This window comes from Anolis carolinensis, chromosome 6 (genome assembly GCF_035594765.1).
Source record: "Anolis carolinensis isolate JA03-04 chromosome 6, rAnoCar3.1.pri, whole genome shotgun sequence".
NCBI classification, from domain to species: Eukaryota; Metazoa; Chordata; class Lepidosauria; order Squamata; family Dactyloidae; genus Anolis; species Anolis carolinensis.
The window spans coordinates 41780671-41807388 of NC_085846.1; the positions used below are offsets into that span (position 1 = coordinate 41780671).

Below are 26718 nucleotides of genomic sequence, written 5' to 3' on the forward strand. Positions count from 1 at the left end.
GGCAATCACTGAGAAGGCCCTGTCCTCACCTGTTAGACCAGGTGAGATCTAACCAAAGCAGAATAAAAAGGCACCATGACTTCCCTTGATGCAACCCAAAATCCCATTGGCTCTTTTAGCTGCTGTGTCACACTGTTGGCTCATGTTTAAATTATTGTCCACAAAGACTTCAAGAGCTTTCTCGCACGGGCAATTCCTAACAGCTGCAGTTAGGAATTGTGGGTGATGAAGTCCAAAACACCAGGAGGACCGAAGTTTGCCCATGCCTGGTCTATACTAACAACATAATCCAGTTCAAACCACATGATAAACACTGCTGCATCTCGCCAGCCAACTTCCCTCTCTTCCTCCTCCTCCTCTTCCCATCCTTTTTGCCTTTCCAAGCTGCATTTGGTTTCAGGAGCCTCTTTTCCTTTCCAGATGTTGAACAGTGCCTTGTTTTAGAGGATGTGCTGAACTGGATTTTAGGCCCAAGGCCCCTTCGACAGTGCCATATAAAATCCAGATTATCAGCTTTGAAGTGGGTTATATGGCAGTGTGGACTCAGAAAACCCAGGTCAAAGCAGATATTGTGGGATTTTCTGCCTTGATATTCTGGGATACAGGACTGTGTGGAAGGGCCCCGAGTGTACAGTGCCATATAATCCAGTTCAAAGCAGATACTCTGGATTTTATTTGGCAGTGTAGATTCAGCTTCAGTGGCAGGGGAAGGATACAGGAGTGTGGCAAAGGGGTCCTTCAGAAACTGAACCCAAGCTCCTCTTGCCTGAGGCTGCCTGAACACAGCCGCCATTTGTGCCCTCCTTCACTCCTAGGGCCAAGGCGGCCAGGTTCTTCCTCAACCGTCCCACAGAAAGGCCAGGGGGCCGGCCTCCCTCCCTCGCTCCCTGCCGGCCGGCGTTACCAGCTCTTTGGGCGGCTTCTCTGGGGTCTTCCCGAACAAGCCCATCTCCGGCCCGCCGTCCTCGCGATCCCCTTCCGGCTTCCGTCTCTCCCTCGCTGCCTCTCCCAGGGAAACCAGGAAGTAAGAAGCACCATAGACGCAGGCAGGCGGAAGTAGAGCGGCGTTCTCTTGTTTCCTCTGGTCTCTGTTCCTGAATGTCTCTTCTTGCAGTCTTTCAGCGCCAGCACAAACTGTCATCGTTGCAGTGGAAGTGAGGGAAAAAATGAGTTATATTATTTCGTGTCAAAAACATTGCTTAAATAAAGAAGTATAAAACAGATAAAATAAAGGGAGCACAAATAGCTAAACCATTTTAGACCAAAAACGGGCAACAGTGACCGCATTATCTGTAGCTTTAGACAGTTCTTCCTCTGTGCATGAGGCAGGGCATTGTGGGCAAGTATACAGATGCTGAGTTGTCTGCTCTGCTACACAGTCACACAAGCTGGAGGATCCTTCTAGGTACAGTAGAGTCTCACTTATCCAACATAAATGGGCCGGCAGAACGTTGGATAAGTGAATATGTTGGATAATAAGGAGGGATTAAGGAAAAGCCTATTAAACATCAAATTAGGTTATGATTTTACAAATTAAGCATCAAAACATCATGTTATACAACAAATTTGACAGAAAAGGTAGTTCAATATGCAGTAATGCTATGTAATAATTACTGTATTTACGAATTTAGCACCAAAATATCACGATGTATTGAAAACATTGACTACAAAAATGTGTTGGATAATCCAGAACGTTGGATAAGCGAGTGTTGGATAAGTGAGACTCTACTGTACTGAGTTGTCTGTTCTGCTCCACAGTCGCACAAGGTGGAGGATCCTTCTAGGTAGTGCCATTTTGCCAGGTTGTCTTTTGACCTGCCCATTCCACTTCTGAGTCTGTTCAGGGACATCCAAGTTGCCCATTCTTGGTTTGCCCCTGGAAGAAGACCCTCGTGCGGGGCCATCCAGTTGGAATTTCCTGATTTTGCTGCCCACAGGGATATTCTTGCTGTTGCTGGGGGAACATTAAGAGGAGTGGTGGTTCTCACAAAACTTTTCCTTGATTTGGGTCTACTAGGAGGAAGCTCATTGCCATGCAGTGGGTGGCTTTCACAGTGTTCAACAGTGTTGACAGCAACTTCCCATCACACATCGGACGGGGGGGGGGGGAGGGCAATGCAAGCTAGCTTATAAAGTCTTACATATTTACTTACGTGATCCCTCGTTGTCTAAGTATGATGGCCCTCCAAGTGTAGTGTCTTGGCGGTGGGTCCGTAGGTGACTGTGGAGTCCTATTCTTGATCCGCATGTTCTTCTACAGTGAGGAAACATCTGTTTCTAGGTGAAAGGTGGTCCCGTTCAGGATTGGCTTGATGCACCTTCCTCTTGACACATTTCTCCCTTTCGCCCTCCATTTGTGTCTCTTTAAACTCCGCAGCACTGCTGGTCACAGCTGACCTCCAGTTACAGTGCTCAAGGGCCAGGGCTTCCCAGTTCTCAGTGTCTATGCCACAGTTTTTGAGGTCAGCTTTAAGCCCATCTTTAAATCTCTTTTCCTGTCCACCAACATTCCGTTTTCCGTTCTTGAATTGGGAGTATAGTAACTGCTTTGGGAAATGTCATAGACTACCATAAGGTCCACAAAAACTGTTCCCATAATGCAACCTTTCTGATAGCCTTCCTCGATATAAGGTTAAGAATTTGAGCTGTACATTTTTTTCCTGGTCTGAAGCCTGCTTGTTGTGCAATAAGCTGGGGTTCAATAACAGGGCCTAGTTCTTGTATTCTTTCAGTGCCAGCACAGACTGTCATCATTGCAATGGAAGAGAAGGAGAGAATGAGCTGAAAACAACCTTTCAAATGGACATAGCTGTGTTCCTTCTCCAGTCAAGTTCAAGTTCAAGTTCACTTTATTATGGTCAATGACCAGCTCATAAGAAGAGGGACCCAGTCCCGCACAAACACATCAGGTCTAAAGGTAGGTAAGGGTTTTCCCCTGACATTAAAGTCCAGTCGTGTCCGACTCGGGGTTGGTGCTCATCTCCATTTCTAAGCCGAAGAGCCGGTGTTGTCCATAAACACCTCCAAGGTCATGTGGCTGGCATGACTGCATGGAGCACCATTACCTTCCTGCCGGAGCGGTACCTATTGATCTACTCACATTTGCATGTTTTTGAACTGCTAAGTTGGCAGAAGCTGGGACTAACAGCGGGTGCTCACTCCGCTCCCAGGATTCAAACCTGCAACCTTTTGTTCCGCAAGTTCAGCAGCTCAGCTATTTAACACACTGCGCCACCAGAGAGCTCCATCAGGTCGAAGGGTCAGGAAATTTAAAACTTTAAAATTTCAAAATGTCAAAATTTTAAACCTTCAAAATTTCAAAACCTCAAAACCTTAAAATAAGTGCATTGCCAGAACATCAAGACAATATACAGGATTATATCAAAACCCATCACAATTAGTGGAATTAAAAGAAAGGGGGTCTGAAGGGAGGGAATTAGGGTGCTCATGAGGCACAGGGAAGGGAAGTCCAATCAAACAAAGGAAAGAACAACATCCATACTATAATTAAAAGACGGTAAAGGACTGTAATCCCAATTTCTTGCTAGTTCAAATCTTGACCTGTACTATTTTGTGCTATTAGTCATCTACTGTCATATTTTAATCGCAGAACTGAGCAGAATTTGGCAACATTATAGCCGAGTTCGTATGTAAAAGCAGCAGGGAGATGTAAAATTGTCCTTCTTCAGTCTATGGCAGTCTAATGCAAAAGTGAAACTACTCCTGTCCTTTTCTCCTCCTGGAAAAGGGGACTTACCTTCACGTTGCCTGCCCTCTAGTGTACGCTTCTGGGATGACTCTGATAACACAATGGCATTGGCCACTGTCATATAAAATCCAGGATGAAAATCAAGGGCCATTCCACGCAGCCATATAACTCAGAATATCAAGACAGACAATAATAATAACAATAATAATAATATTAGAATGATAGAATGATAGAATCCAGTTCAAAGCTGATCTTGTGGATTATCTGCTAGGCATGTGCGATTGATGCAAAAAATGTTTCAAAACTCATTGCAAAATTTAGGGGTACCGCGTTATCTGAGGCCCTTTCTACACTGCCATATAATACAGGTTATCAAAATGGATAATCCACATTATCTGCTTTGAACTATGAATTATCTGAGTCTACACTGCCAGATAATCCAGTTCAAAGCAGATAATCTGGAGTTTGTACAGCTGTGTAGAATGGATTTAGGATAAATAGAAAAAACCTAGTGTGCATGTGCTGTGTAGGACAAACAGAGGACCGACTGCAGCCATTTGCATCAATTTAGGCCCCTTCTACACAGCTGTATAAAATCCAAATCATATGCTTTGAACTGGATTATATGGCAGTGTAGACTCAAATAATCCAGTTCAAAGCAGATATTGTGGGATATTCTTGATATTCTGAAATATATGGCAGTGTGAAAGGGCCCACAGTTGCAGCATTGCAACTGGAACAATCTCACAACTCAGCACAACTATTTGCTTAAACAATGTGATTGTAATGAGACAAGAGCCTGGTTTGATAAGGCCCTGAATGGACCTTACATCAATATAAAAATGCATATTATCATAATAGCAAATCCTCCATGTTATTATTTTAATAATAACATAATGATATCATAACAGAGTGTGATAGGGTCCCTGGACCTGCAGTGTAAATGGAAACTGATGTAAATGAGGAGGCCATTTCTGCAGGGAATCATTGAGGACCAGGGCTGAATTTATGTGAGGGCTGTATCCCAGCTCCACTGAGTAGTATCCTACCATAGTTTGATCCTTTAATTGTCATATACCCATGCTTTAATCCAAACTGCAATCTGTTTGAAAACCCACATGGGAATTCCACCATATAGTCACATCAGTTCAAGAGGGCTTCTAGGATGTACATGTGTTACCATACTGGTGTATGTCTAGTCATGCAACATTTGACAGCAACAGCTGCAAGGATTTTATTAGTTTCTTTCTTGCTTAATATAATTAAGTAGCCTGTCTGTTTTCCCATTGCTTCCCTCCCAGCTCAATTCAGGAGGCTTTTTTGAGGGAGGGCTGTTTGGGGTTCTTTTCCCCAACAACACTGTTAGTGAAATCTTTTCTGTTGGGCTGAGTATGGGTATTTTTTAGGCTGGAAAGTGGTAGGATGGTTGGGCCTTTTGTTTTTGCAGAGTCTTTGAAGCATCCGTTGGAGTCCCAAGGGACATACTCACACACACACACCAAGCTGCATATGACTTGCATGCTGTAGAGTTTCCATCCTTATCCTAAAAGACTCAGACTGCTTCTACACAGCCATTTAATCCAGTTCAGGATGTGGAATAAAGAGAGAACGGATTCCTCTGGAGTGCCTACAAAGGCACCCCACTAACCAGTTCCAAGTTGGGATGGTAGCCACAAAGATCTTCTGAATGCAAATTGATTTGATCCAAGGAATATCTTTTTCCTCTACTTTCTCCTATGAGGCTGGGCTGTGGCGCAGGCTGGTTAGCAGCCAGCGGCAATAAATCACTCTGACCAAGAGGTCATGAGTTCGAGGCCAGCCCGTGTCGGGGTGAGCACCCTACAATTAAAAATAAAATATAGCCCCTGCTCGTTGCTGACCTAAGCAATCCAAAATATAGTTGCATCTATCAAGTAGGAAATTTAGGTACCACTTATATGTGGGGAGGCAAATTTATGACACCATAAAAATCATCCAGCCACTGTTGGTATGAGGAAGTTGCCGTCGCAGTGGATGATGAAGCAGCTGCTCCCCCTATGGCTGGAATCAAGCATACCCTCAGGAAGCTGGAAGCTGGAGAAGGTTTAAATTGCCTCTGCGTCTGTCTCTGTCTCTGTTATATGGCATTGAATGTTTGCCTTATATGTGTACAGTGTGATCCGCCCTGAGTCCCCTTTGGGGTGAGAAGGGCAGAATATAAATACTGTAAATAAATAAATAAATAAATATGGTTTGTGCTAAAAAGAAGCAGTCTATCTGATGAGAATCAGTGCTAGAACAATTCAGGGTAAAGCAAGAAAGGAAAAGCAAGCATTCTCATGGGAATGCTGTGGTTTCCTTTCCAGCCAAGATGGTGTTTGTTTACCTTCTGGCCAAGCTGTGTATCTGGTTACTTTCTCTGAATGAATCAGTGGTGGCCCTGTTCTCACAAGTGCTCTACATTTTGGTCTCAGCTTGATGCTCTGTAGGGATAATATGGCGATCAGCCTCAGGATTTTATGGCTTATTCCGGAATGAGGGTTTTTTTTTTAACACACTATTTCCGGCGACATGCAAGTTGTGGAATGCATTGGGGGTATTTGTTTTGTAGACAACTCAAGCTCGAGCCGGCTTCAAGCTAGATATTAACGCCTGTATTGAAAGGCCCTATGTTAGAAGTTTGAGGGCTCTCTTCAATCCATCATTGTCAGAACTAGCACTTCAAATAGAGGCCTATTTAAAAAAAATAGGACACTTGGCCCTCTATGGAAGAGGGAACTGAGGTATACGGATCACCATTTTACACTGACCCACTTCTTCCCCTGTCCTGGAGTTAATTCTTTGTATTTCCTACCATAAATATGCTTACAATGTGAGTAGCTCTTTGGCACATGTTGCTTGCCAGTTGTGACAAATGGATTGTGTTAGTCTTGTTATCTCCACAGCAGTGCAAATAAATAGTTTAATAAAAGAGCTTTTAGTATGTAAAAGCGAAGGATATCAGCATTTTATTGTTTTTTTAAAAACAGCAAGGAATGTCTCATCTACTTCTAGGTTTACATACTCAGGCCACATAATTTTTAAGGACTGATTTCCTTATTAAAAGGAAACCTTGCTTATAAAAGGTTAAAGCCATGTTATCCACATAGAAATCTTGCATTGGGGACTTTATTTTCAAAGTAAAGCAGCAAATTAATCCCTTTACAACCTTCAACAACTCTTGGATGGTTTTTGTAGACCCCAAAATGGAATCCTCAATGATGGTCTTCTTTTATTCATGCAATTAGTAACTAGAATTTTAAAAAGCAAGAAACTGGCAGACAGTATTTGTGTGTGAGAGAAAGCAGATTAACTAGAAGTGTCAGGCTTTCTTTAGTCACTTGGTAGCCATTGCTTAATATGTCAATATAGGTTCTCTACAACTCTCTTCACCTGCTATTAAAATTTCCTTTTGATATGATTCTTGCAGATAATTAAGATTGTATTAATATTTAATGTTGTCACCCAGGAATTAAATTAATGTATAATGTCAGGAACTAGATGATAGGCTATACCTATTTAATATTCTTATCTTATGTTTGCAAATGTTCTCATTACAAAATTTATAATTTAATGTTTAATTTAAATAAGAAACATTAAACTAGTAAAAATGATCTTTAGGGGGTGGGGACTAGGATTTCACCATGTAAAACACATCTTCTCTGGAACAGGAAGTGAGATATGCCCCCTTGGCTATGGAACTCCCTCCCCAGTGACATTAGATCAGTCCCTTCCCTCTTAGCCTTTAGAAGAAAATTAAAACTTGACTGTGGGATCAGGCTTTTAGTGAATAAGGCAGTGCAATGACAGATCTGGAAATACGGAATGACTATGGGAAGGCCTGGACTATGACTATGGATGGTGTGATTTCTTATGTAATGTAATGTCTGTATTACAATAGAGCCTCGGTTATCCGAGATAAAGGAGTGGGCTCAGTCTTGGATAACCGAACTGCTCGGATTGCCAGGAAGCCTTATTATCCTTTCCGGCAATCCGGTTGCTAGGTATCAGTGCTCACGGGCGCTTCCCAAGGGGCAAGGGCTCGCCGAGGGATGTCTCCCCCGATCTCCCTCGGCCAGGCCCTTGTTGGAGGAAAATTTCCTCCAGCAAGGGCCTGGCCGAGGAAAACCCGCAGCATGCTCCTCGTCTTTCAGAGGGACAGGCCCTTGCCCCGCGCCCCCGGATCTCCCTCGGCCAGGCCCTTGCTGGAGGAAACTTTTTCCTCCAGCAAGGGCCTGGCTGAGGGAGATCCAGGGAGATGTCCCTCGGCGAGCCCTCACCGCTTGGGAAGCACCCCATGAGCGCTGCTGCAGCAATCACAGGGTGCTTCTCTGGGCCGAGCCCTCGCCAATTGCGGGGTACTTCCGGGGTGCTTCCTCCTCCCTCTCCTTCTCTCGAGCTCTCTTCACTCGAGAGAAGGAAAGGGAGAGGGGGGGAGTCTCGGATAATACGGAGGCTCGGTTAACCAGGGCTCAGTTAACCGAGACTCTACTGTATATGTTTTTAAGGCACTGAATAATTGCCTCTGTGTAAGCCGCCTTGAGTCCCCTTCGGGGTAGAGAAAGGCAGGGTAGAAATAGAGCAAATAAATAAATTCATATGTACGTTTCTCTGAACCTTTAAAATTTTACTAGGGTAGGCTAAAGCCGTTTCCCCAAAAAATTAAAACTGGGCCATAGGAACTCCTGTTAGGTTGAGCCTCATCCCACTCCTGGAATAATACACTAAAAACAATTAAACATAAGAAAAGTTTTAAGATTGCAACTGTAGTTGAATTCTCCCAAGATTTAGAGCCTTATCACACCAGCTCCCCTCCCATTACAATTGTGTTGTTTGATAAATGATATTCAGGCACAGGCATGTATCCGGGGGGGGGGGGGGGGGACTTGAGGGGCTTGAGCCCCCCCCCCCCCCCAAAATTCTCAGTGATCCGCGAGAAGGCCTTACATTTATTATTTAAACTGTTATGTTTATTCATATCATGATCTGATCACCATGCTCAATATATCCCATATGCATGGGGGTATTGGGATAACGATACAAAAGGTTTGCTAGGGTAGATCCTCTCCCACCCAGACTCAGCCCCTCCCCCAAGCAAAATCCCAGCACCCCCCAAATCAAAATCCTGGTTACGGGCCTGCTCAGACACCTCAAAAATTATTGTAAGATTGCAGCATCTGCACTCTATTCACTCCCTGGCCCTATGATACTCTGATGTATAAGTTTTTACCTATCCCTTATAATTGACCATGTCTACCTCGTAACCCTGATTATTGGTATTTGATTCCTTGATGGTATATATTGATTGGATCTGCAACTGTGTCCATTTTAATAGAACTGTTTTAGTTTCTGTCTTTGATGTTGTTTTATTATGTTTACAATGTTCAAGTTGTTGTATGATGTTTTTGACAATTGGCTGTTTTTGCACACATATTGGAAACCGCCCTGAGTCCTCTCGAGGAAATAGAGCGGTATATAAATAAAGTATTATTATTATTATTATTATTATTATTATTATTATTATTATTATTATTATTATCATCATCCATTTGCTCCAAAATCATACTGTACACAGTATTTTGGACTGCCCACCCAATACTCTCTCAAGATACTATTTTTGTACACAGGGGCCTCATTGTGCTTTAAAATTTTTACAGACGGGCTGGGCCAATGACAGTTGGATGAAAAATGTTTGTGTGAACTAACTGAAAAAAAATGAACAAATTCCCATGTACACTGCACATATCTTGTTTGTAGTAGAAAAACAAAAGAAAGCAAAATACAATATTTAAAATGAAGAACAATTTTAGTCAATATAAACTAAACGGGGGCCATCCAGTCCAACCCCCTTCTGCTTTGCAGTAAAAGCACAATCAAAGCACCCCTAACAGAGATAGCCATCCAGCCTTTGTAGTAGTATTAGTAATAATAATAATAATAATAATAATAATAATAATAGTAGCAGTAAGGTTCACATGCTACTTCTCCATTGAGTCCTTGGTGGGCAAAGACCTGCTCCCTCCGGAAAGGGCCCTGCAGGGAGTCCTCAGCTACCCTCCATGGGCCTTCCTCGTTGGTGCTACCTCTGAATCCCTGGTTCCCTGGCCCACACTCTATGGGATCCCCACTGTTGTCGCCACCAAACTGTTCCTTATGGAAAGCCCCTCCGGTGCCGGTGCCCCTACCCTTGCACCCCTGAGTCTGGCCCACGTTCCCTTCCTCCACCACCAACGGGGCCCTCAACCTTCTTTGTCATCCCACTTTTACAGTGGGGCTTCTGACGGTGGCTCTTTTGGTGGCCGCACATACTTGAGCCGTTGGCTGCTTCAGGGAGCAGGAAAGGAGCTCTGAGCCCTTGACGGTGCTTTGCAGAGCCCTGAGGACCCCACGGAGCACACTTTGAGAACCGCTGAGTTAAACCAATCCCTTATGAGAGATACAAATACATACATACATTGTAATACCAAAATGTATGGGGAATCAAGAAAACCTTGGATTTAGAATCCAAGGTTTCTTGTTATATTCACATGACACACCGACACAGCCAATACACTAACATGTGGTGATATGGTTTGGAAAGCTCTGCTTTAAGGAATGTTTCTTCACCTCTTCTCTTCCCAACAATCCTCTCTCTGCATTTCCTTAGAATAGAGTTAGTTTAGATTAACAACCTGAGTAATATTTCTGTCCTGAAATAATACCTTAGAATGGAATTCCTATAATAAAAACCTTTCATTTATTTTTCTAAGCCACTAGCTTATATACTAGTATTGTCCAGGTATTAGAGGGCCTGCCACCTGGCTGCTATCTCCCGTCTCTATCTCACTTTCATGTTTGCCTGGTCCTCTGAAATGGCTTCCCCCATAATGTCTCCATGACAATGTTTTGGCCCTCTGAATAGCTCCTAGACCTAGAGCAGTGGTTCTCAACCTGGGGTCCCCGGATGTTTCTAGCTTTAAACTCCCAGAAATCCTAACAGCTGGTAAACTGGATGGGATTTCTGGGAGTTGTTGGCCAAAAACATCCTGGGACCCAGGTTGAAAACCACTGACCTAGAGTATTTTGCTAATGCAAAACTGTATGGATCAATACAACCAGAGAATGAAGTTCTAGTACTCTTTTGTTTATTACCTCTCTTAGTAGCCTTTACTAGTAGCCTTTCTAGCTATATACTGCCCTCTTGTGGTTGTTTCTGAGCACTGCATACATATTTTGTTAATTTTGAGGTCACTGTCCACAAAAGAGGCCAATTTTGTAATTCAAACCCCTCAATTCTTTTAAGTTGGATAATGAAGCATATGTTTTTACCAAGTTTGGTTCAGATCCATCAAGCCATGTAAGAGTGTTTGTGATACAAACCAACCAAGCAACTAGCACAGATATACACATATATTTCAAATTATAGTGTTCTTTCTCATTGATCAGGATCTCTGAGCACTGCACACACACTCTATCAGAATTTTGCTGTCCTATCAACTTTCTGGTGGCTAATAGGAGAAAAATTACATTAGATCCTTAAATGATAATTGCTCATGAGAAATAATTCAACAGTACTACGTTTGGGACATGATGGATCTGCTGGCTGGTAGTATTGCCTATAGAAATCATTCTGTCCAAAACCTTGAGACAAATATATATGTAACTCTGCAGTAAATCACACACTCCCTAATAGTGGGAATGAGAGAGCTATTTCTTGCAATCTGTAGTATTTTCATTCTATAATCTGTAGTGTTAAGTACCGCCTGTAGACAAATTAGTACATAAACTACTAGTTGGAGAGGTTCATAACATTTCAATAGGGGTTCTTCTTTGCTGTTCTTGCACTTAGGTTGAACCATACAAGTTCCCCATACAAGAACTAACAAGCCCCAACCTTGTTTAGCTGCTTAGTCAGACAAGGTCAGGTTTGTTCAGAGCAGTAAGCTCTGATTGATTGATTTCTGATTGATTTCACACAATTTCTGATTGTGTGCTTTCTTCATTGAGATAGAAAGATCACGATATATTTGAGGGCAAATCTAACTACATCAACATTGAAAATCTTCATCCCATACATGAAGCAATTGTGGATTATAAGAGATTTCCATTCCTCCTTTTAAAGTGCTTATTAAGCTCTTACAATTCATGCATTTTGCAGAATTGCTCCATAAGGAAACTTCTAATACTAAGACCATTCTCACATTGAATGTGGGAGCCATGTGGCTTATAGCTACTTCAGTAGTCCCCTTGATGTTCAAATTCATTATTGCCATCTTATGTATGTATGTATATGTATATGCATCTGTTGTATGTATTTTCTAAGATAGCTCCAACATCCAGAAAGCCTTGTGGCTCCTGCCAAGGACGGATCTGGATCAAACGTGGCACACATACCCATCATGACCAACTTTAAGTACTGGCAACATTTAGGGGACATTGACAGGATGATGGGAATTGCAGTCCACCCACATCCAGAGAGCACTATGAACCCCACTGGTGATGGATCCGTACCAAGCGTGGCACACATACCTATCATGATCAACTTTAAATACTGGTGCAGTTTAGGAGTAATGACGAATGATGATGGGCATTGTAGTTTACCAACATCGTTATGCATTTTCTAATGGGACTTATCCATAACGTCCAAAAACAAACCATGACTTGTTTTTCTACTCTTTTGGTCCAAAGTTGGAGAAATCAAGTTGGAATCTTAAACTAAAAGGTCTGGAATGCAAGCCTTATGGTGAGCATCTTAGGGCCCATCCAGACAGGCCCAAAAATCGGTACCTGTCTCAGCTTTTAGCAGAGGCATCCAAACAATGCCTCAGTTAAAAGCGCATTAACTCGGAAGAAACCAGTTAATTTGATATTCCTGAAAGGCCCGAGTCTGATGGGGTATTGGTCCTATGGAGAATCACTTCATGGTAGTCTCAGGATTACCCGGGTATGGGTTTACATTGCCAGCCCAAATCTTTTGACTTCCTGAGATCGGTTGGAGAGGAGACTGGTTGAGGAGGGATTTCTCCCCACCCACACATCTCCTTTGCACGTCACTTCCTCGTGCCAGGAACCTTTTACTTAACTTTTAGGGGAAAATTGGGGGGGCTTTGTGGTGGCTACATGCCATCCTGATTTTGATTGGGATGGCATGTAGCCACCCCCTTGGAAAGCCCAGTATTTTTGGGACAGAAACCTGCATCTAAGCAGTTTTTGGCTTTTGCCTGGAAGTGCCCTTGGGGAACTGTGTATGTTTAGGTTGGAGAAGGGAAGGTTAAGAGGGAACATGACAACCATGTTTAAATATTTCAAAGGATGTCATATTGAGGAAGGCGTAAACTTGCTTTTTTAAACTAGCTATGGATATAAATAGACATAGCTAGGACTCAAAGCAGGAATAAAGATTCCATCTAAACCTCAGGAAGAACTTGACAGTAAGAGGCATTTGACAGTGGATGATGTTGTCTGGGAGTGTGGTGGAGTCTTCTTCTCTGAAGGTTTTTAAACAGAGGCTGGGAGTACTTGGATTGTCTATTCCTGCACGGCATGGGGTTAAACTGGATAACCTTTGTGGTCTCTTTCAACTCTATGATTCTGATAGGCAGCTAGGAGCACCTTGCACTCAGCAATGCAACTATAAAACAGCAGTGGCAGTTTGTCAGATTTCCAGGGCTTCACTCAATTTTTGATGCAATTGATTCCTAGAAACTTCAGGTGGAAGCTGAAGGGTTGGCAACCTCACTGTGGGCTGATACGACGATGAAAAGATATCACAGTCAAAATGCACATGTGGTAAGGAGCTTTAATTTTTATTAGATCTGAAAAACGTAGGTTTGAACAATGGGAAACAATTACAAAATGCCCTAGAATCATAGAGTTGGAAGAGACTTTGTGGGCCATTCAGTCCAACCCCCTGCCAAGAAGTACCCTGCTAGGATATTGTGAGGGCTTTACTTGCTCTAGGTTGAGACTTATTCTAACTCTGTTTTATTCTGTTGCTTTCACACTATTTTGTTGCTGTGGTTGTTTTCAAACTGCCGTAGATTGATTAACCCATTCTCTTCCCTTTAACAACTGAGTAAAATGAACATATAGCATTCAAGTGATGCTACTGCCTCTTTTTGTTTTTGGCAGCAGGTACCAAATGTTTATAGCTTTTCTGCACCTCTGAATATTTTCTTAAATAGACCTAACATGCTTTCTGTTACAAGATAAGCACAAGCATTTGCTGTGATTACTTCAATCAAGTGCTTTATTTCAGTGGCAGCTATGTTATAAAAATCACTACATACATAACACAAATGTTTAACATAATGCTGTAGCTATTTCCCATGCATTCCATATCCCCATCTCTCCCACTCTCTTGTCCCAACTGTCACTCTGCTGTGTTCATCTCTCTAGCAACCAGTCTCACTCCATTGCCTCCTACCTGACCACTCCCACGCTAACTGAAGATCTCAGCTCTGATCATCACTACTGGAGGTAGGACATTCAGAAAAGCTCCATTGGCTCTGACCATCCTCATTAGACCGAACCAATACCTCTTTCCATGCTTTTGATCTTTTCTGTGCCTTGAACCCAAAGGGAACTTCCCCAAAGCAGGATCACAGTTTGCATTTTGCAGAAAGTAAACAAGAGATCTGCGGGTTGCTCGAATCATTGCAAGGAATCCACAGTTCAATTTGCAGATTTGCTAAAAATGTTTCAATGACTAAACTCTTTGATTGTGACTTTGGACTAAAAGAGGTGCCTGTGAAGCTTTCCAAATTAAGTGTATGGATCTGCCAAAAAACAAAATATTTTAGTTCCATATGCAAAGTGAACTTGTATCATCTTAGAGACCAAGTCAGAGAACAAAGATGAAAACTGAACCTTTTCTAGACCATGGCTTCTTAAACCTTTCCACTCACAACCTTTTCCGCTGGAGAAATTATTTCATGACCCCAGATTTATAGGAATATAAAAATCAAACATTTACTGACAACAAATCAGCATTTGCAAGGCTTGGTAAACAGAGTGATTTTCCTTTGTAGGAAATATTGCTGAAGCATCTTCTGCAAAATCAATAGTAAACACTGCACAACAGATTTGTGAAAAAGGCAATCTGTAAGGTTAGGTTATTACTGAACACTTTGCCAGGTTACTCAAAATGTATAAACTTCAGTATAAATAGCATTTCAATGTCATATCTAGTTGTTATTGTTATACTATACTGTTCTGTTTTAAGTTGTTGCTTAGCTTTTATGGCATGAGTTTTTTTGGGTTTATTCTTTATATTAATTTTCAGATGTTGCTATAATAAAAAGAAAACCCACAGATGGCCATTTAACATTTAAAGGAATAGGAATGAATGTCTTCAAACAGGGATCTCTTTTTGCAGACCATCTATTGTTGGGGCAGATAATGCTCTGCAATAAAGTGGTGTTCACTGTAATTACAGCTTTAAATAATGAATTCTGGGCAAATAGTGAATAGGTTGATTAGTGCAGATTAGTCATCAGGAGAACCAGAAGAAAATACTACATTTTGATTCAGTACCTCTTGAAAGACAGTACATTAAATAAAATGCCTTTCTTCATAGCAGAGATGATGACCAGATTATTTACAGTACTTGCCTTTTTACTTAATTGTCTAGGTACAGCTTCAAGGCCCTGCTTTCCTTCCTTTTACTTGTCTTTAAACTGAGCTTGTATTCACAGCCATTCAAACAGAGAGTATTTCTTTATGGAAAACTATCCAGTAGAGTGTGTAGTAGTTTGAGCACTGGATGATAACTTTTGAGATCGGGGTTCAAATCTCTGCTCAGCCATAAAATGCACTTGGGCAAGTCATTCTCTTAGCTTCAGAGGAAGGCAATGACAAACATCTTCTGAACAAATCTTGCCAAGAAAACCCTGTGATAAGTTTGCCTTGGGATTGCTATGGGTCAAAAACAACCTGAAGGCACATAGTTAACAGCACAAATACTTGGGTAGTTCCTAGAACAGAAGATTGCCATTGTAAAGTAAAAACACGTGACTTATTTTGAGTATGGTAGGGTAAAACTCTTCCTAAACATTAGAGGCAACAGAATTTCAGGAGCAAAAAGGAGCTTGGGAAAAGGCTATTTTCAAAGCTTACACTTCTCTGAATTAGCCCAAGACTTTTTTGTTTAAGGGACATTGTTTGGAATGCAGACACTAATTTTTCTGTTCTGCACATTTCATCTTAGAACAATGATTCATTGTGATGACCTGCCATTTTCAAGATAGATTCTCTCCGTTTTAATAAGTCCTTGACAGCAGCCATGCTATCTGCTGTCTTTTAAAATGTCATTTAAGCCACAAAAGAACATATATTCATCTGCAAATCAAATTTATTTTTGTTTTGAAGAGTTTTAAAAAATCACTTTTGAAAGTTTGCATTCAAAAAGATTTTCCATTGAAACATTAATCAGCTGTCGAATCTGATGAGCTGTTTTCAAGTTTCATATTTTCACATAAGGGATAAAAGGTCTACTTTACAATGTCTCAATAAAGCTGTTTCATTTTGTACCAATGATACTGATGCTTGCAAATCTTGTTAATCTGCAACAAACTTGGTGTGATTGCATCATATAATACAAAGAACATTGCAACTGCAGCAGTTAAGTGGTAAATGTTGTACTCCACCCACAATCTTGAGTTCAGAAAGGATTAAAAGCAGAAAGCGATAGAGAACAATGTTAATGATACTTGGTTCCTGGTGCTGTTTTTATTTCTGGTTTTGTCAAAGTAGCTCCCATCATACACCACTGGCTATGCTGACTAGGATAGGATCAGTATATTGCCTAAAAAGCATAAAGAGACAAAGTAATACAACATAACAGTTGGCCCTCCATATCTACAGTTTTCATTATCCATGGCTTGAAAACTTAAAAATAAATTCAGAAACCAAAAAATATCTTTTCATTTAGCCATTTCATATGAGGGACATCATTTTATTATGCTTTTGTATATAATGGGACTTGAGCACTTAAGAGATTTTGGTACTCACAGTGGGTCCTGAGAACCTAGCCCCTGCAAATGTCAAGAGTCCACTATATTTAAATTAGTTTTATTTAGCTCAGAGGCATAATCTTCCTATGTATGAGGGACTGCAAAATTTTGAGATGCAATGAAATTATTTGTTGCTGCATACAAATATTGATACTGGAAATAGTTTCTGAATAGGAGACAGAGAAACAGACTGGTACAAAATAATTATTAATAACACAAACTGCTAATCTTCTTTTAAAATAATTTATTTCCATGGATTTGTTTTTTAAATGTATTTTCACAGACCATACATTATTCAACAGAGATGTGCTGAACAAAGCTAAAAGAATTAACATTTAAATAAAACAATTATTCTGTGTTAAAATTTCCATGTTCACCCAAAGCCTATCCTGTTATACATTCGCTGAAATATACTTCTGCTGACAAAAGTTTGATTTTTGTGCTTGCAAAAAAAGGCAAACCAAAAAACCCAATGTTAACTGTTAAATGCCCACATGTTGTAAAAAAAGAAAGATGTAATTGTACAATACGTATTCATTATTTCAACATACAAGGCAACCAAATGATTCTGTCATTGACGTTAGCATCATGTTTATTTTACTCCACTGCACTAACATTTAAACTAAAACTTCAAACCACAGGGTCTGTTTGTGACTAACATTTAAATGGCAAGCAGTAAATATGTAGGAAGATTACAAAGGACGGTGTTAGCACACAGCTAAGATGGACTGTGGTTTGACAAAAGCTGAGGATGTGTGTATGGCTTCTTTTTCTTATAAGAGGCCCATCGACAAACTGGGCAACAATGTCGCCCCCCAACTAGCCACATCACAATGCAATTCTGGTGGAAGACATGGCCACACGGCAAGCCCATTAACAAGCACCCGTTTTTGAAATTCTCGAGACACACGACACATTCTGTACAGTGCAACATACCCACAGGCCAAACTGACCAGTCAGGCTCCATATCTTCTGTAGCATTGGATGATCCATATGACCTGGCTTTGGCACAAGAACAGGTCTCAGAATTGCACAAAGGTTCTCCCTCACAGGGATGTTGAAGGATGCTTTGCTCATCCTCCGAGACTTCTCTGCTGCGACTTGGGACATCCCTGCATTCGCTGTCTGAGTCACTTTCGCTTTGAGAGATTTCCATCATTTCCTCTTCAGATTGCCCACCAAGGCATCTAAACCTCCACATGGGTAAGTTCTTTATGTAATCGGTTGGTATCAGAGGGTGAAGCCACAAATCAGGAAAAGCTAAGCGCTCAAGAAACAGATCTGGGTCTTCGTCCCAATCGGATTCAAAGGGGAAATGGTGGAACGAAGTTATGGGGTGAAACAGATAACTAGTGTACCAGTCCCAAAGGCTTGACAGCCACTCGAGGTTATTGGCATTGACTTCATCGCTGTTGCTATTGTGCCGTCTTTTTTTCTCAAAATAATCTATTAATAAGCCATGACCCAGGTAAGTGCTGAGAAACAAAGCTGGGTGTGAAGAGTAAAACATCCAGTCAGCTCTTACCCATGAAGCCAAGGTTGTTGTGTTCGAATATCGGAACAGTTTTAAACTATATTCATAGAAGCTGTCTAAATAAGGTAACTGTAAAAAGCCCAAGACTGGTAGCCAAGAGATAATTAAGAGAGAATTGTAAGTCCCTAAAGTGCTTATAAGTACAACAAAGCGCTTTATAGTAGCACCTTGAGTGATAAACAGGTCCATCCAAGCCATTAAGTTAACTAAAACCAGACTTAAAACAAATAAATCATTAACTTCTGGTTGCAAGGAACGCAAGAAGGAGTCCATGGCACGGAGGGAAATAAATTCACCAGTGTTATTCCCATACTTGTACGTTCCTTCAGGAGTTCTAAGTATATAAGATGGGGTCTTATAGATGCCCAGCTCTGCTATCTGGCTTTTATTGTCCCAGTTTTCTACATTCACAAAAATAAATTCCACTCTGCCAGTAAATTTTACACTTAGAGCAGAGAAGAAAGCTGGTGGCTGATCTAAATTAGCAAACAAGTATATTTTCACTCTATACTGATAACTTTTATTCCATTCTTCTTTCAAGTGCTCTGATTTGAAGATTGTTTTTATCCGGGAAGCAGCATGGGCTGTTATCCATTTGAAAATATGTTCTGTCTCAATTTTCCGTCCACCATATTCTTTGAGCATCACTTTCCCTTTGGATGTGCTTGTCTGTGGAACTGACATAATTAATGTGGATCTTACCCAACCTCTTCTACTGCAGTATCTAGAAAGAAAACATTAAATTAAAGTCAACTGAAACTGTATCAAAAGCATAACATAATTATTCCTTAAACCTCAAGGGTTGCAATTTGCACAAGCAAATATTTATGCTTCTAAAAATAGATCCATTTTGTGTGCGGGAACATAAAAAGTACCCGAAATCTTCTCTAGCTTCCCAATATTATCAGAACATGACTCCTCAAATACACTCCAGATAGAATGTCTTTTAGCTAAAATATGTTAAAGTGTAAGATATGAAAAATACAATCCTCATCTTAGTTTTAGAAATATTATTACATCAAATATATTGAAAAACGGATTAGAATCTTATAATTGTATCTAAACTACGTGTGATTTTAGTGAAATTGGAAATTCCACATTCCAAAATTTCACACCTCATAGTAATTCTTTCCATTTGTGTTTATGTGTATGGCGGTATTATTTCTTTTAGGTCACATTTTCAAAAACAACAGTGAAGGAGAGAAAGCAGTTATAAAACAACAGTGAAAGAAAGGACAAAGGTTCAGTGCTGGTTAAGATAAAATGTAATGAATATTGACATATGCTGACGGGTTTCAGAATACCTTCTTTCAAAAGCAGTGCTGGATACACGGCATCAGTTACAAATCTAATAGCAGATCCCACTGTTTGTTTACATGTGTGACTCTAAATATATGCTGGTTGAATCACATATGCAAAACAAAAGTGGGACCCGATTATGACTTGAAAGATGGGTATGTAGGAGCTGTGTCTAAATTGTCCTTAAATATAAAACAAGGCATTAATGGTAAAGGTATCCCAGAGCTTATAAAAATAACCCATAAACTGAGGCTACAGCTACAACTGAGGCTGTCAAATACCAATATAGCACATTAACTCAGAGACAGACAAAGGGAAATATATGATCCTCCATTCACACTTGGTCTACAAGCACAGAAAGTTGTGCACTGTTGTATTCCTTTTTGCCATTTCTGACGAACACACAAAGGAGGTTTTCATTGAATCCAAGTATGCTGTTATTTCTCATGACAGTATTATTTGTTCATGATATCTCAACTGTATTCCACAAAGTTACCACAATTACAGAGGATACTGCAGGAACATACCTTGGGTCACTGGAGCAATTAAAAGTGCCTGTCCGTATTCCAAATCTTGATACTTTTTTCACCATTTTCTCCCAATGAACTTTCCCCATTAAAGGGCTTCTGTCATTTGCTATGACCTGTTGGATGGATGTTAGGAAACATTTGAGTGAGCTGATAAACACATTGCTTAGATTGTAGCAAACACACACACACACACACATTTTATACTCCTGTTTCACTTCATGTTAAGGCTAACAAACTGATTTATGATTAAATCCAGATTTATTTTTCAACGCCCTCCAAACTCTAATATTCATCAACATATTTTAAATATTATTTAATACATTTAACATGGGTTTGCACTCCCTTGACGTATAGAAGTCACTGTGAAACCAATCCACTAAGCACAACTGCATTGTGCTCAATTGACTATTTGAACTAACAGTCTTCCAAACAATTCTGCTAGAAAGCCTGGAATTCTGATCACTAGCAATAGCTTTCCATCAAGTCCAAAACATTGAAAAAGCCAAGTAAACAGAGTACTAGAAACCAGGTCAAAAATGCATAGTCACAGAATGATCCCTGGAAAATTACTGTACTTTTATACATAACATGAACTTGTGAAAATGATCATCCATGCAGGTTTTTTGTAGTGTAGTCATGTAACTTTAGCTTGTCTCTTAATCTTGTTAGAACTCTTCAAATTATTTTATGAATGACTAATTCATGTATGCTTTAAAGGAACTCGAAGGTACACTCCTTTTTTACGTATAACTGCTTGTGTCAAAGCCACTAAGTAAATGACTGTATAAACTGGATCAACTAGGATAAAAATTCTGTTTTCAACCTGACTGCAAATGTTTGTAATTCCAAACTTAGAGGAACAATAATGTCATAAACAGCACAAACTAGCAAAATGCAATCATATCAAAAAGCCAGAACAGCTGAAAAATCCTGGACTGTGTATGCCCCAATCCCTTTCTATGTGTCCTTCACCCTCCATGGCTGAAATATGTCATTTCTAAGTTACCAACAATGCACAGGAGCAGTCCTCTGGGTGGGGCGGTGAAGACAGGTTCTTCCTAGAGCAGTGGCCAACTCCCTAGTTAAACATTGTGGTTACTGCTACCTTGGATAGGGTTTGTATAGAAAGCCAGGTAGTAGAAACAAGGAAGCAAACATTGGGGGTAATTCTTAAAAAGAGACAACAATATTCAATTAATTTATGTCATCTATCTCTCTGCCTGGAAGTCAAAGTACATATGTATGTTTGATGGTTTGTCCATTTGTACCAGAAAAGCTCCTGGTACAATTAATACCCTATTGTTTCCCTTCCTCAAAAAAATGATAGATCAGTGGTTCTCAACCTAGATGTTTTGGCATTCAACTCCCAGAAATCCTAATATAGCTGGTAAACTGGCTGGGATTTCTGGGAGTTATAGGCCAAAACACCTGGGGACCCATAGGTTGAGAATCACTGTAATAGACAGAGACAGGTGGTGGTGATCTTGAGGGACAAACTGTGGGAAATGATTTATCTGTTACCGGTGTGACATGACCTCTGAGAGGACGAGAGCCTCAGTAAAAAATTAAAGGCTCCCACCTCTAGGTTAAAACCACAAAGTGGGCCCCTTGTGATCTCCTCTGGAGACTGCCCACAGAAAATAGAGAAGAGCATCAAAACCCAAGACTGACTGCAGATTGTATCTTAACTGTCCCTTAGTACAGCATTAATATGTATGAGGAGGATAAGCCATTTGGGGAATGAGGATTGATAGAAGCATGAGGGAAGAAGAGAGAGAGGAGTTTGTTTTGCCTGACAGGCAATTTTAAATGCCACGATTGATCATGCATGACTCACTGTGCACTGCAGTTTCTACATACTCTGACTATTTTAGGAATCCCTCATGTGACTATATGCTAAATGGCAGACAAATTATCTCAGCCCCACATTTCAGATCTCCCATCTGATGCAGAGAGATGCTAGTCCCAACCTTGCAAAGCATCCTCAAAGATGAATTGGCACCTTTGTTCCATGAAGACAGCCAAACAGAAATAGGGAATATGAGCTAGAACAGCATACAGTAAACTAGTATAATTAAGGGAAGCCCCAAACATCTCTCTCTTCAGAACAAAAAATATCCAACACACAGTCTGTTTTAATATTACAGTAGAGACTCACTTATCCAATATTCACTTATCCAACATTCTGGATTATCCAACTCATTTTTGTAGTCAATGTTTTCAATACATCTCCTGTTTTTAATACTGTATCCTGCTTCTTGATTTTAATGATTGTTTTTATTGATGTTGATGTTTTTTACTGGGATAATTGTTTTATTGCTTTGTTACTGTTATTTGTTTGTTTTATCGAGCCAGGCCCCATGTAAGCCGCCCCGAGTCCCTTCGGGGAGATGGGGCGGGGTATAAAAATTAAGTTAATATTATTATTATTATTACATCGTGATATTTTGGTGCTAAATTTGTAAATACAGTGATTACTACGTAGCATTACTGCATATTGAACTACGTTTTCTGTCAAATTTTTTGTATAACATGATGTTTTGGTACTTAATTTGTTAAAATCATAACCTAATTTGATGTTTAATAGGCTTCTCCTTAATCTCTCCTTATTATCCAACATATTCGCTTATCCAACGTTCTGCCGGCCCGTTTATGTTGGATAAGTGAGACTCTATATTAAAAAGTTAAATAAACAGAGTTTGATTTTACTGCCTAGATGCTGACATCCAGGATATCTATCAGTTTGCAGTGTGCTCAGCTGACATTGTGTGAACTAAATACAACTGCATTTTGATCATTAGCACTGAGCAAAGTTTTCTAGCATAGATGCATTATTTATAAATGGGAACAAGTGCTTTGTATTTCTGTTACCTGTACCTGATCATTCTCTTAGGAAGCAACAATATTCAAACTACACACTATTAAGTAGTCAAGACTTCGTAGTAATTTCCACTCTTCTGGATTTTTACTTTGTATACTTTCTGGAAAAGGGCATTATCTTTAAGCTATTTAGAATTGGAAGATGCTACTAACTTTAATTTTTAAACAACCTGAATAGCAATGTGCCATATAGTGAATTACAGCAAAACACTGGTATCAAAGAGATTCTGCTACTTAGTGCATGGAAGAGAGCATTAAAATTCATTTCAACAGAACAGTATAACCTATGCATAATGGTGCCACTAATAAAACAGCACCAAAAATTTGAACTTCCACAACATATATCCCCACCCTGTCCTATGAGTGGTACTGTTATTCAGGACTTCGGTCAGCCTGGAACAGCAGCTTCAAAATGGGAGAAAAGATTGGGAGAAAGAAAAAGTATAAAGCAGAGTGTGTGGCACCTGCATACTATTAAAATCCCTCCCTCCCCCACAAGCAGAGGGACCGTGAACTGGCTCTCCAATTAAAACGTTTGGGGATTCCTGGTACTGCCAGAATGCTCCCCTAGTGGATCAAATATCTAAGTACCATGTGCCCATTTCTGTTCACATGGATGGGTAACAGAACTGAGATTCTATAACGAATGTCCATTACCCTGTAATCTCTCATAGGCAGGCATCTCCAAGCAGACTAAAAGTAAAGGAACACAAATCCATAGCAATGGGAACTTTTCTGGCTATAATCACGCCTTATACATTTTTAGGAAGGAAAAAGATGGTAAAGAATGATTCTAAGAAAAAAGCATAATTAGGAGAGTACAATGGAGCACAAACAGCAAAAGCAAACTGTAGGAAAAAGAACAATTAATAGCTCCAATCACAAGTATCCAAACTCCACAAGTTGGAGAGTGAAATTTTTCCAATCCCAGGATTTCCTGGTGATTGCATAAGTCCTTTAAAACGACGAGACCCACCCACCCCCCACGCCAAAGCAGTGTATTACACTGCCAAGCAGCCCTTTTCATTACAAAGTTCTTCTAAATGTTTAGGTGGGATTTCTTTTCCTACAATTTGAATCCACTGCTCCAATGACCAAGTTTCTAGTTCAAATTAAACTTAACACAACAAAAATATGATATGCCCTAAATAAATGATTTTCCCAAGTTTGTGGCAATAGTAGCGGAAATCCTCTTCAGCCACAAAATATGCCTATGGGTTGCATGATGCCATCCTTGGATTCAACTAATAAAGAGTCTGAATGCATCTGCATACTTTTACTTGGGAATAAAAGTCATGAGATCAAATGGGACGTATTACTGATTTTGCTAGTAACAGCTTGATAAGAGACACAAAAATGAAGAGCACGTACTGATTCAAATGGAAATCATTACTCCTGTGGTCCAATCATAAGCACATCCACATGGGATTGTGGGTAAATGGATAATCTTCCCAGTTAATAAGTTTAGGACTGGGGAATTCATCCTGCAATTACACTATGTAACAAAATTTGAAACATTTTCTGTTCCTGGTTTGAAAGTCTTATTTCCTGTTTAATTGTAGTTGTTGTACTCCAGAAACTTCTTTTGTGGCTGTCACAAACTATGTTGAGACTCTATGAGATATTCATTGAAAAACTATAGCAAAATGTGCTGTAGGATGTCTGAAAAACAAAGTTTTTGCAGTTTGATAACTTTGTCCATGTTTCTTTGAAAGAACCAATTAGAAAACAAAAATCGTGTTACAGTGTTATGTAAAAAAGCTCAGAGCATTTCATTCATACCGTATCCCTCCAGCTGAGCATACAGCTTCAGCATAAACTGATTTATTTACCATATTTATATCCTGCCCTTCTCACCCTGAAGAGGACTCAGAGCGGCCTTACAGATAGGCAACAATTCAATGCCATATAATTCTGATTCAGATTGTTTTTACTTTCAAAATGAATATACCTGTACTAGCCAGATGCCATCCTTTGTATCTTCTACCAACTCATAAAAGTGCATTTCACCACTGAAGTTTGTGCTAGAAACAGATTCAGAAGCTTCCTCTTCCTTGAGGGCCGAGTAAAGTTCACCCTCCATGAGATCTCCTGAGTAAAAAAAAGAAAAGAAAAAAGAATCAACAATTATACTGATCTCTAAAGGTCAAAGAGGCAGATGAGGTGTTGGCTGAGATTATAAATTGCTTTTTCAAGAGCTAAACAAATTAGACTCATAACGATATGTTGCTCCCTGTTATGAAAAACCAAAAGTAACTGAGACTGTTATTACTTTTTTACATTGATTGAAATGTCATTTGAAAGATGATTACTTAAAATATTCATCCCAACTGTGTTGAAAATTTTGTTTTAGTGGGTTTTTAAATATGTTTACATAAAATAAATCAAAAGCTTTACAGGCAGCATGTAGGGAAAATTGCCTTTTGTAAAATATAACTATCTGTGAAAGACCAAGCAATACCAGGTAAAGCAATAAAATTATTTGTTTTCTACATTACACATGAGAAGTCATCAAAAGGCTTCATAGAGGTATTTACAGGTAGGTATGAAAGTCCAAAATGCAAATCCCACTTGAGGCATGAATTGAAACAGAGTGTCCCCTAGTACCGAAATATTAATAGTTTGCAATGTTAGTAATGATCAGAGATACTGTATGTAAAGTGAATTAAATGCTTGAATACAGAATATACATATAAACTATGATTAGGCAAGACATTGTAAGAAATCCCACAGTTCATTAATAAAGATGTCACTGCTAGTTTTCCTGCTATCTGTGAATTACAGAGGTCCAGCAGCATAACCTCAGATGTCTCGATTTAAAAAAAAAAACATTTTATTGTTTTTTCATATAATAAGTCACACACTGTTGTGCATAATGCAAATATAGTTATACAGTCAGTCCAGTAAAACCTGACCAAAAATCCCCAGGACTGAGTTACTATGTGTCATCCAAAATGACATAGGTTTCAATGGAGGTCCATGGAGAATGTTCATTTCTTAAATAAATATGGTCAAAGGATAATATATAACTTCAGAAATGTCCAGTTGTACCATCTTTTTCAGCCTGTGTCTGCTAGGTGTACCTGATCCATCTAAAAATCCTATGAAACAACTGTACTAGTCCATATTTTTGTCTAATTGGTTGACAGCAATAAAATTATTACTAGTCCATATTACTCAAGCCCATTGGGAGTAGGAAGCACTATCTTTGCTTTGATTCAACTTTGCAACATTCACAACTAGCCATTTTTTCTGTATACAGGTTCCATATCACTCCTTCCCTACCAAGAAATAAATCCTTCCTTTCATGAAAAGCAATACAATCTATAAATGCTGATTAGACAGGTTCACAAAAAGAAGAAACTCACTGATATCAAAATGTTGAGAGCATTTTTCTATTACTGTAGTAACATGGTAACTTGGAGGTTCCTTTTTCATCAGGTTGCTATTAGTCAACTTGAAAACAGTTAACATCCACAAAATCCTTAAAATTTCCTGAACCTTTAGCTACTCCCTACTTTTAAAATATACAGTGTTGTTTTGACTATTTAAGGACTATAACCTTGAAAACTAAGTTCAATATTAGTATTATTATAAATGTCATAAAATATAGATGTACAAGACAGTAAAAAGCACGTAATATAAAAATATTATTATAAAAAGGTGCTTGTTAGTTCTAATCAGAGCAGACCCAGTGCATCAATGGGAACTTGGTAAATCAATATTTATGTAAGTTCCAATTGTTCAAAGTGATTA

The 26718-nt window shown here is 39.7% G+C and overlaps 1 protein-coding gene across 4 annotated transcripts in view; it reads right to left on the bottom strand.

Moving 5' to 3' along the window:
* Positions 1-26718, bottom strand: part of LOC100562825 (charged multivesicular body protein 3) — a 42249-nt gene that overhangs the window by 8511 nt on the left and 7020 nt on the right. For 2 of the 4 annotated variants that reach the window (XM_008113112.3, XM_062983956.1), the window contains 3 exons: positions 24914-25053; positions 20080-20195; positions 16949-18977 (listed from right to left, as the gene is read on the bottom strand). In XM_008113112.3, the coding sequence (XP_008111319.1) occupies positions 17438-18977; positions 20080-20195; positions 24914-25053 (1796 nt within the window). In that variant the 3' untranslated portion in view covers positions 16949-17437. Of the gene's footprint in view, positions 1-904; positions 1061-16948; positions 18978-20079; positions 20196-24913; positions 25054-26718 lie in introns of those variants that run through there. The other 2 variants (XM_003222373.4, XM_008113113.3) reach the window with 2 other exon arrangements.